At 42.7% G+C, this 17,618-nt stretch overlaps 1 protein-coding gene across 1 annotated transcript in view; it reads right to left on the bottom strand.

Moving 5' to 3' along the window:
* Positions 1 to 17,618, bottom strand: part of DCX-EMAP (Doublecortin-domain-containing echinoderm-microtubule-associated protein) — a 403,415-nt gene that overhangs the window by 181,709 nt on the left and 204,088 nt on the right. The window contains exon 2 of the mRNA XM_067140171.2: positions 5,108 to 5,305. Coding sequence (XP_066996272.2) covers positions 5,108 to 5,305 — 198 coding nt within the window. The remainder of the gene's footprint in view (positions 1 to 5,107; positions 5,306 to 17,618) is intronic.

Genomic DNA, 17,618 nt, shown 5'->3' with positions numbered 1-17,618 from the left:
GAGAAGCGTAATTAAAGGAACACAAATGGTAGTAAAACTCTTAAAACAAGGCTCGCACAGGTTTTCCGTGAGCCACAACTCTGTGCCAAGATTGAACCGTTATCGTGATTTCTTAATTGGATCGCCTGCTATTTATATACGTATCTATGTATTTATTTAGTTAGTTGTAGAATTAGTTTGTTGGAAAATTATGTTTTTTTCGCTAGTGGCTTTACGTCGCACCGACACAGATAGGTCTTATGGCGGCGATGGGATAGGAAAGATCTAGGAGTTGGAAGGAAGAGGCCGTGGACTTAATTAAGGTACAGCCCCAGCATTTGCCTGGTGTGAAAATGGGAAACCACGGAAAAACATCTTCAGGGCTGCCGACAGTGGGATTCGAACCCAGTATCTCCCGGATGCAAGCTCACAGCCGCGCGCCTCTAACCGCACGGTCAACTCGCCCGGTAAAATTATGGTATTAAGTACTGTACTGTTTAATTTCTGTCATTTTATTTGTTTGCATTCGGGAGATAGTGGGTTAGAACCTCACTGCTGGCTGCCCTGAAAATGTTTTCCCGTGGTTTTCCATTTTCACACCAGGCAAATGCTGGGACTGTGTCTTAATTAAGACCACGGCTGCTTCCTTCTCAATCCTAGTCCTGTCCTGTTCCATCGTCGCCATAAGACCTATCTGTGTCGGTGCGACGTAAAGCCAATTGTAAAAAAGAAAGTGGCAGGAGGAAACTCGCAATAATGAGTTAAATGAAAACATGAAAACATTCGGTATAGCTGTCGGTACGAGCCAGCTTCAGTTGTGGGGCAATGTGAAGATATTAGGAGAATAATGGACTCGATTATGAAGGGGATTGAAGGAGAAGAGAAGCAAATTGAGTACTTGGAGATGATTGGTTTTATCTACTTTACTTTACGTCGCACCGACACAGATAGGTCTTATGGTGACGATGGGATAGGAAAGGCCTAGGAATGAGAAGAAAGCGGCCGTGACCTTCACTAAGGTACAGCCCCAGCATTTGTCTGGTGTGAAATGGGAAACTACGGAAAATCATCTTCAGGGCTGCCGACAATAGGGTTCGAACCCACTAACTCCAGGATACAAGCTCACAGCTGCTGGGAGATGATTTTAAGACACAGTTTTCAATGATGTCATGGAAATCGGTATAAAAGCAGAAGAGACTGCAAATTTTGCACTACTATCTTAAGTTTTCTTCAAAATGAAAGCAGCAACACGCGTTGACTTGTTACACTGTTACATTATGATGAAGAGAAGTGAACCCAGAGAATTCGACTACTCCAGATATGCAGTACCGTTCAAAAGTGCAAGGGCAATAAATAATGTTCATCTTCTTCACAACTGAGTTTACGTCGCATCTATACAGGTAGGTCTTAATGACTACGTTATGACAGGAAAGGGTTAGGACTGAGAAGGAAATGGCCGTGGCCTAAATTAAGATATTGCTCCAGCATTTGCCTGGTGTGAAAATGGGATATTACCGAAATCCATCTTCAGGGCTGCCGACAGTGGGGTTCGAACCCACTATCTCCCGAATGCAATTAAATAAAATTACAGAAATGACACAATACGGTACTTAAAGTCATAATTTTCCAACAACCTAACTCCATAAGTAACTAAATAAATGCACAGATAAATAAATAACAGGCGATGCAGTTAAGAAATCACGATAACGGTTCAATTTTGACACAGAGTTGTGGCTCACGGAAGACGTTTGTGAGCCTTGTTTTAAAGAATTTTACTACCTTTTCTGTTCCTTGTACATGATTTATTTACGCTCCTCTGTTATGTAATCCCTTCATAAGACCAGAGCTTTACTTCCTGTGAGATAAGGTGCCGGTACTCACAATGTAGGTGCTATTACAGTAACTGCCATACTTCTGACAACAACTTCGATAAATCCTCGTCGCCACCATCCACTCCTTTCTCTCGCAGAAGGCTTTTTTCTTTTCCTTTCTTTAACGGAAGTGTTCAACGATGTGGATTAGATTTTATATTTTCTTCCTTTTCAGCGCTCTTTATATTACCCATACAGGCAAGGCTGGGTGGTTTTGGTCACGTAGCAATTAACTTGCATTCGAGAGATAGTGGGTTCGAACCCTACTGTCGGCAGCTCTGAAGACGATTTCCTGTGGATTCCCATTTTCACACCGACTGATTCATACTTCAGACCGCGGTCGCTTCCTTACCATTTCTATCTTTTGCCTATCCCATCGACACTGTAAAACCTATCTGTATCGGTGCAACATAAAATAAATGGTAAGAAAAGAGCTCATTGGCATCAAGTAACTACTTATTTTGAACAATGATTGCACTGACTTATTCAAAATTCAAGCGAACACCTGAATATTGTAGGGGGATATAGAAAGATAGTCAGACATTTGAAACAACTTGAAAGTGAACAACGTCGTTTTTCCGACTGCATTACCAACCTATGAAGTCTATGAATCATGTATGGATTGTACCAACTTGCGAGAATTAAACTGAAAATTCAATTCGTGAACACAATACTGGGATATTTATAATAAATGTCTCTGTCAATACATCGCAGTTCTGTTTTAAAAAACTTGAGAAGAAAAGCACTACATAAGACCATTCACTTTTTGATCCCTGCAGTGATACGGCAGTTGACTGACACAATGTGCTGTTGGTAAGCGACTAATCTCGTGGCTATGTAAAATGCTACAGAAATGAGTTCTTTGTGCTACCTTCTAGAAAAAAAATTAGGATAACCCATGGAAAAGAAGCTGACTCCGATAGCTTGCTTAGTGACCTCATAGTTACCGTGAGAAACACGAAGGGAAGTAGCCCAATTCAGCAAAGCTTTGATATATACACCAGTTGGCCTCCTGCCCCGTATTTGCTACTTAGAAGTGTCCCGCATGCACTAGTGATGAATGGGATGCCTAGTCGCTGGTTCACAAAGGAGCGCTACAACGTGCTGTATTTCGGATGTGAAACAAATTTCAGTCGTTTTACTACACACATTCTGCAACAGGGTGCATTTGTAAACACGCCAAAGACGCAGAAAATATTAATAACTCATTAAATTATATACGTACAGACATTCCACTCCAACAAAAAGTTGCTTGTATGTGCCTTGAATATTAGCTCTTAACTGTAACTATGTTCAGCGAAATACGTGTATAGAAGCCTCGAAATATCCTGTGCATGCCACCTGCGAACTCCGGCTACATTCCGATCAGATTATATATAGATAAAAATCATATGTGTATTCGTCGTTACTGAACACACCAGCCATTGTCGATGTGTTAACAGCAACTGCAGTACTACTGTAGCAAATACCAGCCTACTACTGTGCTTTCGAAAACGAGGATTACTAACGCAAGGAGGCGCATTTGGCGGGTAGCGCTTAGGAATATGCAGCGAACGGCCGTCCGGTTGTTATCTCTTCATGTTCTGACACAACTGATCTGCAGACATTAATATCCTATGAAAATGAGTTACTAGACGTCCCATTCATCATCAGTACATGCGGGAAACTTATAATCACAAAGTACGACATTGGTGGGACGCCTGGTATAGAAGCAGATTAAAAAAATGACATGCCATTCTTTTTATCTCAGAGAGAGGCTCATAGAATTCCAACTCTGACAGAAATCTTGGTATAATTACTTTCAACGACTTATAGTACGAAATACAGTAAGAACTACATTACATTCTGAATTTGTTTTCTAATATTTATAAAGTAATGCCTGGTAATACCCGTAATACCTGACCAAACTCGAAGAAATCTGATAGAATATATGAAAATAGATGCAAGTATCCAGATAAAAATTTCACTGAGTTTCTAGGTGAGACGTTTGGGTTTTAGGAGACATTTCGATTTCATGACATTCGAATGTGGCCTTCCGGTGAAAAATCTCCTTTTTGGCCTTTTTAGCTTTTCTCGACACTGAACCCATATTCTTTAGAATGCCAGAAACGATAATGTCCTACAAGCCTTACTTATTGAGATATTTTGTTTTTCAGAAACCGTGCACAAGGTGCCACGCCCACCTGTAAGCTGTCGTTTGGTCTATATGACAGATGCCCGAAAGGTGAAGATAGTAAGTGCTCAATTCAGATTGTGAAAATGAAGGCCACAAGATACGACCATAAGAAGGGGCTAACCCCAGCAATACTTACTGAACTGGGGAAAGTCTGTAAGGCGGCTGACTAAGAAAGAGAAGCTAGAAAACTGCCACCATAGGAAGACTGAAAACGCAAACGAGGTCTTCAGTGGGATGGTGCGACAAAGGTGTCCGAAATATGTTTATCCGCGAGGTAAAAGTGTGGGATTCAGGGTGATGGATGCTATGTGTCACTTCAACTCTGGATTGGCTGTAGAACTGGAACTCTACGAGAGAATGTACATAAAACCTGATAAGGAAATGTTAGGAGAGGTAAGAAACTGGGACAGAAAATGTAAGCACTATCCGTGAAACAGGCCACACCGAGGAGTAAGGCCAGAAGAAGGTGCTTAAAATGAAGAAGGAAAATAAAGGAAGATAAGGAGCGGAAACAAGAAGGTGTAACATATGCTCCAGCAAACGTTTAAAGTAAGTTCATTTTTGATGGTACTTCCCGGATCCTAATTAATCAGTCAGTCAGTCAGTCAGTCACAGTCACTTGAAAAAGTACCCCTCACCCGAATTAAAATGAAACCGTAATTCATTTTTATTATAAAGTAGAATCTTCAAACTGGAGCATGCACTAAAATGGAAGTTAGGTTTTACGTTGTAAGTGAAGAAGTGAAGATATGTAAAGATTATGAGAAAAACAATGTGAACGTTCAAAAATGTAAAATAAACTACAGAAAAAATGTAAAATTCTACTAATGCCACTATTCCCTGGTATGTTTATTGCTTTCACATAACAATTGAACAAATAGGACCAATGGTTCGTATGTTGTCGTGTACCTGAATAGAACCTTTTGTACTGTTCCATGATACTTTTGGTAAGAAAAGTTTTCAACATTCTTGTGTTAGTGGAAGTCACGGATTGAAAAGTAATTTTAAACATCGATGTCATAACATTGTCTATTTCGAGTGTCACATAATTTAAACATTTGACCAGTACTGTTCAACTTACCTGAACGGTGTGGTCCATGTTGTTGATGATACGAATGACACGACCGGAACTAGGTTTACTTCCAGGACCACCCCCTGGAGGCGGGACATCAGCCTCCGCGATGGAAGCCTTTCTGCTGAGGGGTGGCTTGCTCCAGCCAGGGTTCTGCCCACTGGCTGTGGTGTACCAGGTCCCGTTCTTCTTGCCATAACTGGCAGGCTGCGGGCAACATAACACTGATCTCACCTATCAGACATATCACCTTGAACATTACACATCACATCAAATAGCCCGGTAACACAAAGAGAGAACATGACCAATTGATAGGACACTTTGCATTTACTGGCACTGAAAACGAACTCCTGCGGGACTGAATTCCGGCACATCGGCCTCTCCGAAAACCGTAAAATTAGTTAGTGGGACGTAAAGAATTTTAACATTATTAATTTTCTTACCAATTGCACAAATATTTCATGACATCGCATGGCGAAAACTCGAACTTCTGCATAACTTAGATTGTTAAGATTGTTAGGTAGCGCAAGAAGTCAAAACATAGAAATGCAATTTTTACAGCCCAGACACTTCTGTTCAGCTCTGCAATTGTTCCACGCAACGGGTCACATTTGATGTTGATGATTCCAGCTGTCACGAAGGAGTTTTCAGAAGAGCAGACGCCTTGGGCATGGGGAACCAATGTCAGCAACAGATACTGGAGTCCTCACAGTGGTATTATGCAAAGAACAAAGTTGTACTATGTTTTTGGTGAAGTTTCAAACTCTTGTTAATGGTCTATACTGAAAGGAAAAATGCAACTTACATGAAAGATCGTAGGAAGCCTTAGTAAACAGAGTATCCTTATCCCTTCCCTTAGGTTTGGGGACGCAGATGAAGAATACACCCACGGTATCCCGTGCCTGTCATAAGAGGCGAATAAACAGGGCGACCAAGGGATGATACTTTTTTGGAGCCATGAGACAATCTGTGATTAGTACTACTGCATGTGCCTGGTCGTGCTCCCTCCTAGAGCAGTAATCACTACTACCTGAAGAACATGTACTGTTACTGCCTTCAGTTGGTTCTGTGATTAGTATCATCGGTGGAGGATTACTATGGGAGTAGTACCATTATATGAAGAATACCATGGATGTGTGTTGACTGTGGGTAATACCATAATGTGTGATACCCCGTGGGTTTACATCACCTATGTTTAGTACCACCATGCGAGCAACACCATGAGTATCCGTGGCCTGTGATTAGTTCCTCTATGTGAGGAATACCATGAGTCTACGTTGCTTGTGAGTAGTACCCTCGCGGGTCTGCGTTACTTGCGAGTAGTACCATTATGTGAGGAACACTATGGGTCTGTGTTTCCTGTGAGTAGTGCCGTTATGTATAACATACGCTGGGTCTACATTACCTGTGGTTAGTACCATCATGCGATGAACACCTTGATTATTCGTTACCTGTGATTAGTACTACTATAAGAGAAACATCATAGTTATGCTTTACCAGTAATTAGCACTATAATGAGGGGCCGATGGCCTGGATTTTGGACCCCTTTGGACAACAAGAATCATTTCAGAAAACATGGCATTGTGAATTGGATCCACTGATTGTTTTGGATTCATGGCTATTTTTTTCATCATCATCATCCGCGTTTTTTAGCCAATGGATACATTGTGAAGTTTAAATTATCGTTTTATTTAATTGCAGCTTGTATAATTAGGGGCCGATGGCATAGCTGTTAGACGCCTTTAAATAACAATCATCATCATCATCATCATCATCATCATCATCATCATCATCATCATCAGTATCCTTATCTATGCGTTTTTATTTTATTACAGTTCTTTACATAAAGCGAAATACACATTGTTGTTTGAAAAGTTGATTCACCTGTATTAGATACCGCATTCTACGATTTGACCATACTTCAAAATTGTAGGTAGCGTGACTACGGTGTAATCAGTGATCACGATATCAGCAGTCTTTGCTTTTTGTGCAGCTGTCAGCCCTACAACACTTCACACTCGGCACAGGTGTTCGGCGGGTTGCCTATCTTAATGTCACAGTCAGGAAAGGCTCGCCGACAAAAATTACTTCAAGCGTAAGTAAAGATGTCACAATATACCCTTCCTCGCTCAACCATTTCGCTTAGATGAGGTGAGGTAAAGCCTCCGTGGCTCAGGAGGCAGCACATCGGCCTCTCACCGCTGGATACCGTGGTTCAAATCCCGGTCACTCCATGTGAGATTTGTGCTGCACAAAGCGAAGGCGGACAGGTTTTTCTTCGGGTCCTCCGGTTTTCCCTCTCTTCATTCATTCCAGCAATACTCTCCAATATAATTTCACTTCATCTGTCAGTCATTAATCATTGCACCATAGGAGTGCGACAGGCTTCGGTAGCCGGCACATTTCCTATCCTCGCCGCTAGATGGGGGCTTCATTCATTACATTCCTGACCCAGTCGAATGACTGAAAACAGGCTGTGGATTTTCATTTCATTTTTCAGGTGAGGTAATGTCAACTCGTGTCATCATCCCGAAGTGGTGCAGCTCTCTTTAGGACACCCTGAATGGAGGCGAGTTGCATGTACCATTTCAACCACATACCAGCCTTCCTGACAATCTGAAATCTCTGGCAGTGCCAGAAATCGAATCCGGCCCTCCGAGGATGGCAGCTAATAGTGCTAACCGTTAAGCTACGGGGGTGGACATTAAGTGAGGTAACAGCGGTGTTATTCAATGCTGTTCGAATATGGTGTGCACTGCGTAGAGAATACACTATCTCCTGAAATATTTGTTTCAGAAAACGTGTATTAGGGCAGAATGGGAGGATAAATATTTTTATATGGGTATTTCGTGCACTTTAAAACCTTTTACTACAAACTTAGTGAAAGCAAGGCTTGGCTAACAATTGGAAGTTGTTCACCTACAAAAAGATACCTTTTGTAATAAGTAAATACAAAGATGTCCGCCTCTGTAGTGTAGTGGTTAGTGTGATTAGCTTCCAACCCCGGAGGCAGGGGTTCGATGCCTGGCTCTGCCATGAAATTTGAAAAGTGGTACGAAGGCTGGAATGGGGTCGACTCAGCCTCGGAAGGCCAACTGAGAAGATGAGTGGGGTTGGGGGGGATTCGATTCCCACCTCAGCTATCTTCGACGTAGTTTTCCCTGGTTTCCTCACTTCTCTACAGGAAAATTCTGGGATGATACCTAACTTAAGAACACGGCCCCGTCCTTCCCTCTTCCTTGTCTATCCCTTCCAATCTTCCCATCCCGCCACAAGGGCCCTGTTCAGCATAGCAGGTGAGGCCGGCTGGGTGATGTACTGGGCCTCCCTCTCCAGTTGTATCCCCGACCGAAAGTCTCACGATCGTGGACACTGCCCTTGAGGTGGTAGAGGTGGGAACCCTCGCTGAGTCCGAGGGCAAATCCAACCCTGGATGGTAAACAGATTAAGAAAGAATGAATGAAAGAAAGAAAGAAAGAAAGAAAGAAAGAAAGAAAGAAAGAAAGAAAGAAAGAAAGAAAAGCACAAAGATTGCGTTGTGTTAGGTATGTTTAAAATACCGACATCTTTAAATATCAACTTCTCAGATTATTTTCTGTTAGAATCACAGCTGCGTTCGGGTCTTCCCGCATGTGTGAGCAATTTGTTCAAAATTAAGTATCCTAACACAGCGAAGGAGAAACCTCTTAACGAATGTCAGCCTTCGTGAAAAATTAACAGTCTCTATTTATGAAGTACCTCCTAATTTTGAAATCCTAGTGAGGTAAGATGCATGTTTGAGTAAAACAGACCCTTAAAAATTAGGTTAATAGAGGTAAAATGAGCATAGAGCTAATACTTAAGAGCGTTATTTCTTTGTTGACAAGCATAGACGACGTACCTAGTCCATCTCTGTGTTCTCGCTCACTAAGCAAAGCGCAAAGTCACCTCCGTACAGGCCATGAAGGCCCTTGGAGGAATTGTTAACCTCGGCACGTGATGGGGTAGAGTGATTGGCTCTACGCCCGGCCGCCTTTGCCCCAGGAATTAACCTGGTACTCATTTTTGGTGTAGGATGAGTGAACCTCAGGGCCATATGCACCTACGGAAGTGGAAATCTCGTTTCTTAAATTTTTCGACTTCCTGACTGGGATTCGAACTGACGTCCTTCCGGGCGAACCGAGCAAGCGTTTACCGCCTCGGCCAGGCAGCCCCTCCCGCTCACTAAGGCAAACCAATTCCACCTCTATCCTTCACCTTGTATCGTGGGGATAGTACTTACAATACGTCAGTAATCTGTGACGTATTACGACCATTGAATTAGAGTTACAGTGAGCTGTAATGGTTAGAACGACCGCCTGAGAGTATGAATGGTAGCACCACGATGACAATGTTATTGGTTCTACGTAACGCTAACTATGTTTTTATGATTTTCGGTGCTCCACTATGATAGTGTTATCAGGCATGTGTGGAGCGGTAGTTAGTCATTCCCACACATTAGGAGAATATCATCGAACACAGGAACCGCATTATGGGTGTCCATGAGACCCTAGGCATATGAGTAGAAATACGAATTTTTTGTTGAGTTTTAAGTCAATAAAGCGGGATTTTAAAATAGAAAAGTAAGTATTTTCAATTTAACTTTTCGGTACTTTCAAAATATAGCTCTCATCAGATTTCATAAAAATGACATGTTTTATGTAGACAAGCGATGGCGCCTATCAGACAAAACGAGAGAAAGCGTTCAGAAATAATCGGTTAAACGGACGATATTAACGTAAAAGGCCTATCCAGAAATGTATAGTAACTTACTATACTTCAATATAAGGTACTCTGTCATTTTTAAACGATATTTTAAACCATTTTAGTGGAGACTGCAATGATTTGTTCAGTTAAAAGTACAGAAAACGGGATTTTAAAATGGGAAAATCGGTGTATTCATTTTAACTTTTCGGTATTTTCTAAACCTAACTCTCAAAATACATTTAAAAAATATACTGTTTTTTTGTAGACAAGCGATGGTGCCTATCAGGTGAAACATTACTGTGGCACGAGAAAAATCGTTCACAACCTACATTTGTGCATAGCATCCATATCGCTTTTAGCACGGATTGAGCAAAATCAGCATAGTTTATGGTCATTCCCTGAAATACCGGAATATTTTCCACTTCTCCATCACCACTGAGCTTGTTTTTCACCACTCCCTTCTGTTTAGTGTAGCCTGTTATCACCATACTATCACTTAGTTTCGAACATAACTGCAGATGTTTTAATGTTATTGCAATATTTCCATCAACATTGATCTGTGCAATTTCTGCAAGATCAAATACACTCACAGGGCAGAGTTTACTATCAGGATCACCACTTCTTGTAGTTGTCAATTGTGTCGAACTGTGTGATGTAGCGATGGTCCTCTGAAATTTTATTTTATGTGTCAGATCAGTTATGTGAGAAATGTTCAGTAATTCCTTTGCTTTGTCACTATGATACCCATATGCAGCAACCTTGATTGTTAGTCCCATTGGGTGACACTTCAAAAGTGGGACAGTAGGAAAGGATTGGACTTCTAGAAAGTAAATTAGGTTAACAATGCCACTGTCCACTTCCCTAACAAAAGATGCTCTAGTTGAGGAGAAATTAATTCATCTTCCTCAATATTCTGAGGAAAAACAACTCCAGCATTTTGTCCACCAAATTCCTCACTTTTTAGGAATGTTACCATATCTATTACGTGTTATACAAGATACACCACTGATTCGTACCACGACCACCACCTTGTGAGAACGGACATGGGAAATAGTGGCATACACTGCCCAGGGTATTTACAGCAGAAACTTTTTGAAGAAATATTCAAAAATGCTGACTTCACTTTATACACTAGATACAAATCTTGGAAGTGCTTACCTAACACAATCAGCACTATATAGATTGTGTGCCTACACTGGTCGATCATACCAATATCAATTAGAATATTTACCAGTATGTCAAAACATTTTTTTCACATAACGTACTGAATCCGATACACGGGCCATAACGTCATCCAACTGGGTGTCATATTGTTCCAGCGTGTGAAAAGTAGCTCTAGAACAGAGCTGCTGACAGTGGGGGTTCGAACCCACTATCTGCCGAATATAAGCTGATAGCTACATGACCCAAACCACACAGCCACTTACTCGGTCTAATATTATGTCTCTGACGTACCCCCGGTTTAGTACCATTCTACTCAAGTGACCGAGCGATTTGGCCGTGCGGTTAAGGTCGCGCAGGTGTGAGTTTGCATTCGGAAGATAGTGGGTTCGAACCCCGGTGTCAGCAGCCCTGAAGATGGTTTTCCGTGATTTCCCATTGGCACATCAGGCAAATGTTGTGGATGTACCTTAATTAAGGCCACGGTCGTTTCCTTCCCACTCCTAGGCCTTTCCTATCCCATCCTTCCCGTGAGACCCATCTCTGTCTGTGCCATGTAAAGCAGATTGTATAAAAGGCATATTATATTATCCTAATACAGTCTTTCTTCACGATAATAACTCTCGTTCATGCACAACACATGTGTGTAAAAACTGCCTGCGTCATGTGAGATACACCTGTAGCAGAAAGTTCCCTCCATATGTCCCCGATAGAACATGCGTGGGATCAATTCACATGTCAACAATGACCCAAAGCCGTTTTGCAGGTTGTCGAGGGCCGACGTGCCTCAGAAGAGGATACTATGCCTGTACAACACCCTACTACGGCTGGTTGTATCCAGACACCAGGGGGTGCTACATGCTACCAAGATGGGACGAATAGTACTCCGTTTGTTCCGATATTGTATACATTAAAGTACATTCACATAAAATTTCAACGCCTGCAGTTCAATTCCATTTCGTTAACTACCTCAGATTCAAAACTTAAGTTCCTGGAAGGGAATAAAAACTCAGTTTCACCGATTGAGAATATTATAAAAGTATTCAAGTTCTTTAGGCTTCTTCAATTGTAAAATTATTAGCGTTTCTCCTCAGTATTCCAGTGGGCTTATCATTTGGATTGCCATACGTCTTCAAGACCTGACTTTTAACCCCTCTCTCACTGCATGTGCTTCAAATGTGTCTTGCAAAGGTTAAAAGTCAGGTAGTGAGTTTCACAAATAGGGAAAATCCTCAGAGTTTTAATTACTGCGTTGATGGGGTAAAAGTTCCCTTGGTGATCATTTTAAGTACCTAGGTATTAATACAGAGCCTCCGTGGCTCAGGCGGCAGCGCGCCGGCCTCTCACCGCTGGGTTCCGTGGTTCAAATCCCGGTCACTCCATGTGAGATTTGTGCTGGACAAAGCGGAAGCGGGAGAGGTTTTTCTCCGGGTACTCCGGTTTTCCCTGTCATCTTTCATTCCAGCAACACCCTCCAATATCATTTCATTTCATCTGTCAGTCATTAATCATTGCCCCAGAGGAGTGCGACAGGCTTCGGCAGCCGGCACAATTCCTATCCTCGCCGCTAGATGGGGGCTTAATTCATCCCATTCCCGATCCGGTAGAATGACTGGAAACAGGCTGTGGATTTTCATTTTCAGGTATTAATGTAAGGAAAGATCTTCAATTGGGGCAATCACATGAATGGGTTTGTAAGTAAAGGGTAAAAATCTCTGCACATGGTTATGAGGGTATTTAGGGGTTTCAATAAGGATGTAAAGGAGAGGGCATATAAGACTGGTAAGACCCCAACTAGGGTATGGTTCCAGTGTATGGGACCTTCACCAGAACTATTTAATTCAAGAACTGGAAAAAATCCAAAGAAAAGCAGCTCGATTTGTTCTGGATGTTTTCCGACAAAAGAGTAGCGTTACAAAAATGTTGCAAAGTTTGGGTTGGGAAGACTTGAGAGAAAGGAGACGAGCTGCTCGACTAAGTGGTACCGGTATATTCCGAGCCGTCAGTGGAGGGATGGCGTTGAATGACATTAGTAGACGAATACGACTGAGTGGTCTCTTTAAAAGCAGGAAAGATCACAATTTTTAATATAAAGTTGGAATTCAAGGGGACAAATTGGGGCAAATATTCGTTTATAGGAAGGGGAGTTAGGGACTGGAGTAACTTACCAAGAGGGATGTTCAATAAATTTCCAGTTTCTTTGCAGTTATTTGAAAACAGGCTAGGAGAACAACAGATAGTGAATCTGCCACCTGGGCGACTGTTCTAAATGCAGATCAGTAGTGATTGATTGAGAGATTGAAGCTATTGAGCGTACTAGGGGAAATATGTACCTCCGCTTGTGTAAATACCTGCCTTTGACTTTTAAGTCATTGCACGTGCTTCAAGAGGAAGTTTGCGGTGATGTGTCAACGGCACACTGGAGAGGGGTGGCAATCCAAATAAAGGACCCAGTTCCACGTTGGGGCGAAATGTCAGTAATTTTAGAACTGAAAAATCCTACAGAGCTTGGATAGATTTAAACTTCTAGATTTATCAATGAATTTACACATATACTTTTCAGAAATAATCTACGTTGAAAACCTTCTGTGTCTCACACTACAAAAGCTATCCTCATTATACACAGCTGGTCGATGGAGCGATTTTAATTAGAGTACGTATGAATCTCCACGAATTAGATCGGATATACTAGACTTGCCGTTAGTTTCCAATTTGCATTCGGTGAAAGGCCCTTGACCTCTCATCTGCCGGCAGTGCCTGACAGTCTAATCTCTACGTGCAAGACATCAGCCTGTTAATGCTGACAAGGCAAGCTGCAAATGAACTAGAATATCAGTCGTCTTTAGAAGATTTACTCCAGCTATTTAGATTATACTCTTGGGGCGTAATTGCTAATTTTCGTAATTTTCCTGCACTTTTGGGTGAAGAAACTGTGTGTTAGCCTGAGTTGTTATATCTGTGCCACTGTATCTATATTTGACTACTTTGTGGTTTTTGGGAGACACCGATGTGCTGGAATTTTGTCCCGCAGGAGTTATTTTACGTGACCGTAATTTTACGAGGCTGGTAAATTTCAGGACTTTCGAATACCACGGACTGACCTGGCATCGAACCAGCGAACTTGGGCTCATAAATCCAGTACTCTACCGTCTGAGCCATTCATCCCACCATGTTGTAATTATTCCTGGAATTTAGCCAATTACCTCTGGTTGGCTTCCTCGTATAGATTTAGCCCAGTTTTACAGCCAGATGCCCTTCCTGACGCCAATCCTATGATGAGACATGTAGTCACTATTCCGTGTTTCTGAGGTGGTTTGTACTGCGATGTGCTATATGTAAATGGAGATATGTATTAAAACGAACGAAGTCACCCAGCCCCTGAGCTATAGGAACTAATCAGACGAGGTTAAAATCCACGACCAGGCCGGGCATCGAACCCGATGCCCTCTGAACCTAAAAGCAGTTGGCTAACCATTCAGCCAAGCAGCCGGACTGGGCGGTACTTGGTGAGTGTATTATAGCATCTGAATAAGTCAGCACCTGTTGCTCGCAGCATATTTCATTTCTACTAACGTCATTGGGGGTAGAAGGACAACATAGCGTTCTTATTGCACTGAGTTGTACGGTGATAGACTTGGCCATTTAGGAAAAATATGTTTTAAGAGCAACCAGTCTGCAGGTAGCTTGCGCTTACTGCAGGAAGATTGTGATGTAAAACGAAAGAGTGAAATCACAATCGTGGAGGGTTCGTCGTCCTAAAATTCCTCGCTGAGTCCGACGCAAAAACCAACCATGGACGATAAACTAACTAAGAAAGAAAGAAAGGATACGGAGGAAATATGAAAGGAAAAGTGAGCGAGGAGAGATTTTTACCTATTCCCACGGGAAGGATACTTGTGAATACGTAGTGAAGGTAAGAGAAGAAAGAAGACAAGATAAGACATGATATAACATGACAAGGGAAAGAGAAGAGAAGAGAAGAGAAGAGAAGAGAAGAGAAGAGAAGAGAAGAGAAGAGAAGAGAAGAGAAGACAGGGAAAGCCAAGAGAGGAGAAGAGGAAAGACTAGAAAAGTCAGGAAAATAAAAGAGTGAAGAAGAGAAAAGAAGGGAGAAGTGTGAAGGGGAGAAGAGAGTAATAATGTTATTTGTTTCACGTCCCACTAACTACTCTTTTACGGTTTTCGGAGACTCCGAGGTGCCGGAATTTAGTCCCGCAGGAGTTCTTTTACGTGCCAGTAAGTTTACCGACACGAGGCTGACGTATTTGAACACCTTCAAATACCACCGGACTGAGCCAGGATCGAGCCTGCCAAGTTGGGGTCAGAAGGCCAGCGCCTTAACCGTCTGAGCCACTCAGCCCGGCTGGGGAGAAGAAAGGAAAAGCGAAAATGGAAGATAGTAAAAACAGAGTAGAGAAAAGTGAAGGTGAGAGAATGTTTACTGATGTTAATGCTAATGCTGCTTAATGTTTTTACCTATAAAATGACCCTTCTCCGAACGTAGGATGACCATTTTGGACGCCAGAGATAAACTATCGTAAGTGAAAAACGACTATTTTGAGGTTTCTGTCGTGTGTGACTTGTCGTGTCTTCTTATGGGTACACTATTGTATATTTCACAGGAATGAGGAGAAGCTGTGTGATAATATTGTATGCGTTAAACAATGGTAAATTATCATACAGTAATTCAATTTTATGGCGTCCCGCCCTCCGTCACTCGTTGTAGTATTGGCTTTTACAATATTGTTTACCATGGTCCGAACTGTCGAGTCGACCTGCCTTAAAGGCAGCAAACTATGCGCCTCAGCAGCTCTCCTGTACAGTTAGGGAGATGTCACAATTATTTATCTCTGACGTCCAGAATTCATGGGTGCGACTCAAAGTTAGGAGAAACCCACTCAAGGAGACCAGTCAGCCCGGCAGGATGCCCTTCCTGACGCCAATCCTATGTGGAGCGATGTACATTCTATTGTGTGCTTCTTTGGTGGTTGGTAGCGTGGTGTGTTGTCTGAATATGAAGAGGATAGTATTGGTACAAACACAAACACCCAGTCCCCGAGACAGAATAATTAATCAGACACGATTAAAATCCCCGACCCGGCCGGGAATCGAACTCGGGATGAACGGATGGCCACAACACTGACTATGAAGCCAAGGGGTCGGAACAAATCATTTCAAGGACAATGATGGTTACTAGTAGCAGTCGCAAGCATTTCCAACCCCTAATGCGTCACCTTGCGAACTCCGTCCTTACACCAATCTTACGCTTTGGAATGTATTTACTATCGCGTATTTCTCTGCCGGTTGTTAGTGTAGTGTGGTGTGTTGTGTTGTGTTGTGCGTATTTGAAGAGGTGTGTGTTGGGCAAACACAAACACCCAGTGTCCGAGTCAGAGGCGCTGGCCTTCTGACCCCAACTTGGCAGGTTCGATCCTGGCTCAGACCGGTGGTATTTGAGGGTGCTCAAACACGTCAGCCGCGTGTCAGTACAGCTACTAGCACGAAAAAAGAACAACTGCGGGACGATATTCCGGCACCTCGGCGTCTCCGAAAACCGTAAAATGAGTTAGTGGGATGTAAATCAAATAACATTACTATTAGGAAGGGCATCCGGCCTTAAAACAGCGCCAAATCGGCAGTGCGACACAGTTCACTTCCGCGAACACACAGGTGTGAGAAAAGTGGAAGAGGAAAAATGTTATTTCCGAAATGTTTACTGATGTTAATGCTAATGCTGCTAATGTTTGATTTTAACTGTCACATTCGGGCGGGGTTCGAGTCCTATCTCCGGCAGCCCTGAAGATGGTTTTCAATGGTTTCCCATTTTCACATCTGGCAAATTCTGGGGCTGTATCTTATTTAAGGCCAGGGCCGCTACCTTTCCATTCCTTGCCCTTTCCCGTCCTCGCGTTGTCGAAAACTTTAGATGTGTTAGTGCGACGTTAAACCACTATCAAAGAAAAAATGTTGGCTGTCACAGCAAAATAAATTGCCTCCAATAACGTTAGTAGTAGGGAAGTCTGTTACGAGCAACAGGTGTTTACTTATTCAAATGCTCGAGATAATATAATACTTTCACTTACAGAATACCTACCAGTCCGTCTCCTTGGCTGAATGGTCAGCCAACTTGTCTTAGGTTCAAACGCCCTGGGTTCGATTCTCGCACGGGTTGGGGACTTTAATTTTCCAGGGTTGGCTTTTCCCTCTGACTTAGTGAGGGATCCCAACTCTACCGCCGCAAGAGCAGTATCCTGGAGCATGAGACTTTGGGTCGGAGGGATACAACTGGGGAGAAGGACCAGTACCTCTCCCAGGCGGCCTCACCCGCTATGCTGAACAGGGGCCTTATGGAAGGGGGGTGGAGAAGACTGGAAGTGATAGACAAGGAAGAACGAAAGGAGTCGCCGTGGCCTTATGTTAGGTACCATCCCGGCATTTGCCTGAAGGAGAAGTGGGAAACCACGGAAAACCACTTTGAGGATGGCTGAGGAGGAAATGGAAACCCCCTCTACTCAGTTGACCTCTCCAGGTTGAGTGGACCCTGTTCCAGCCCTCGTACCACTTTTGAAATTTCGTGGCAGAGCCGGGAATCGAACCCGGGCCTCCAGCGATTGCAACTAATTACACTAACCAC

This window comes from Anabrus simplex, chromosome 2 (genome assembly GCF_040414725.1).
Source record: "Anabrus simplex isolate iqAnaSimp1 chromosome 2, ASM4041472v1, whole genome shotgun sequence".
In the NCBI taxonomy this organism is placed as follows: Eukaryota; Metazoa; Arthropoda; class Insecta; order Orthoptera; family Tettigoniidae; genus Anabrus; species Anabrus simplex.
The sequence above is the reverse complement of the archived record's forward strand: the minus strand, read 5'-3'. Positions and strand labels throughout refer to the sequence as shown.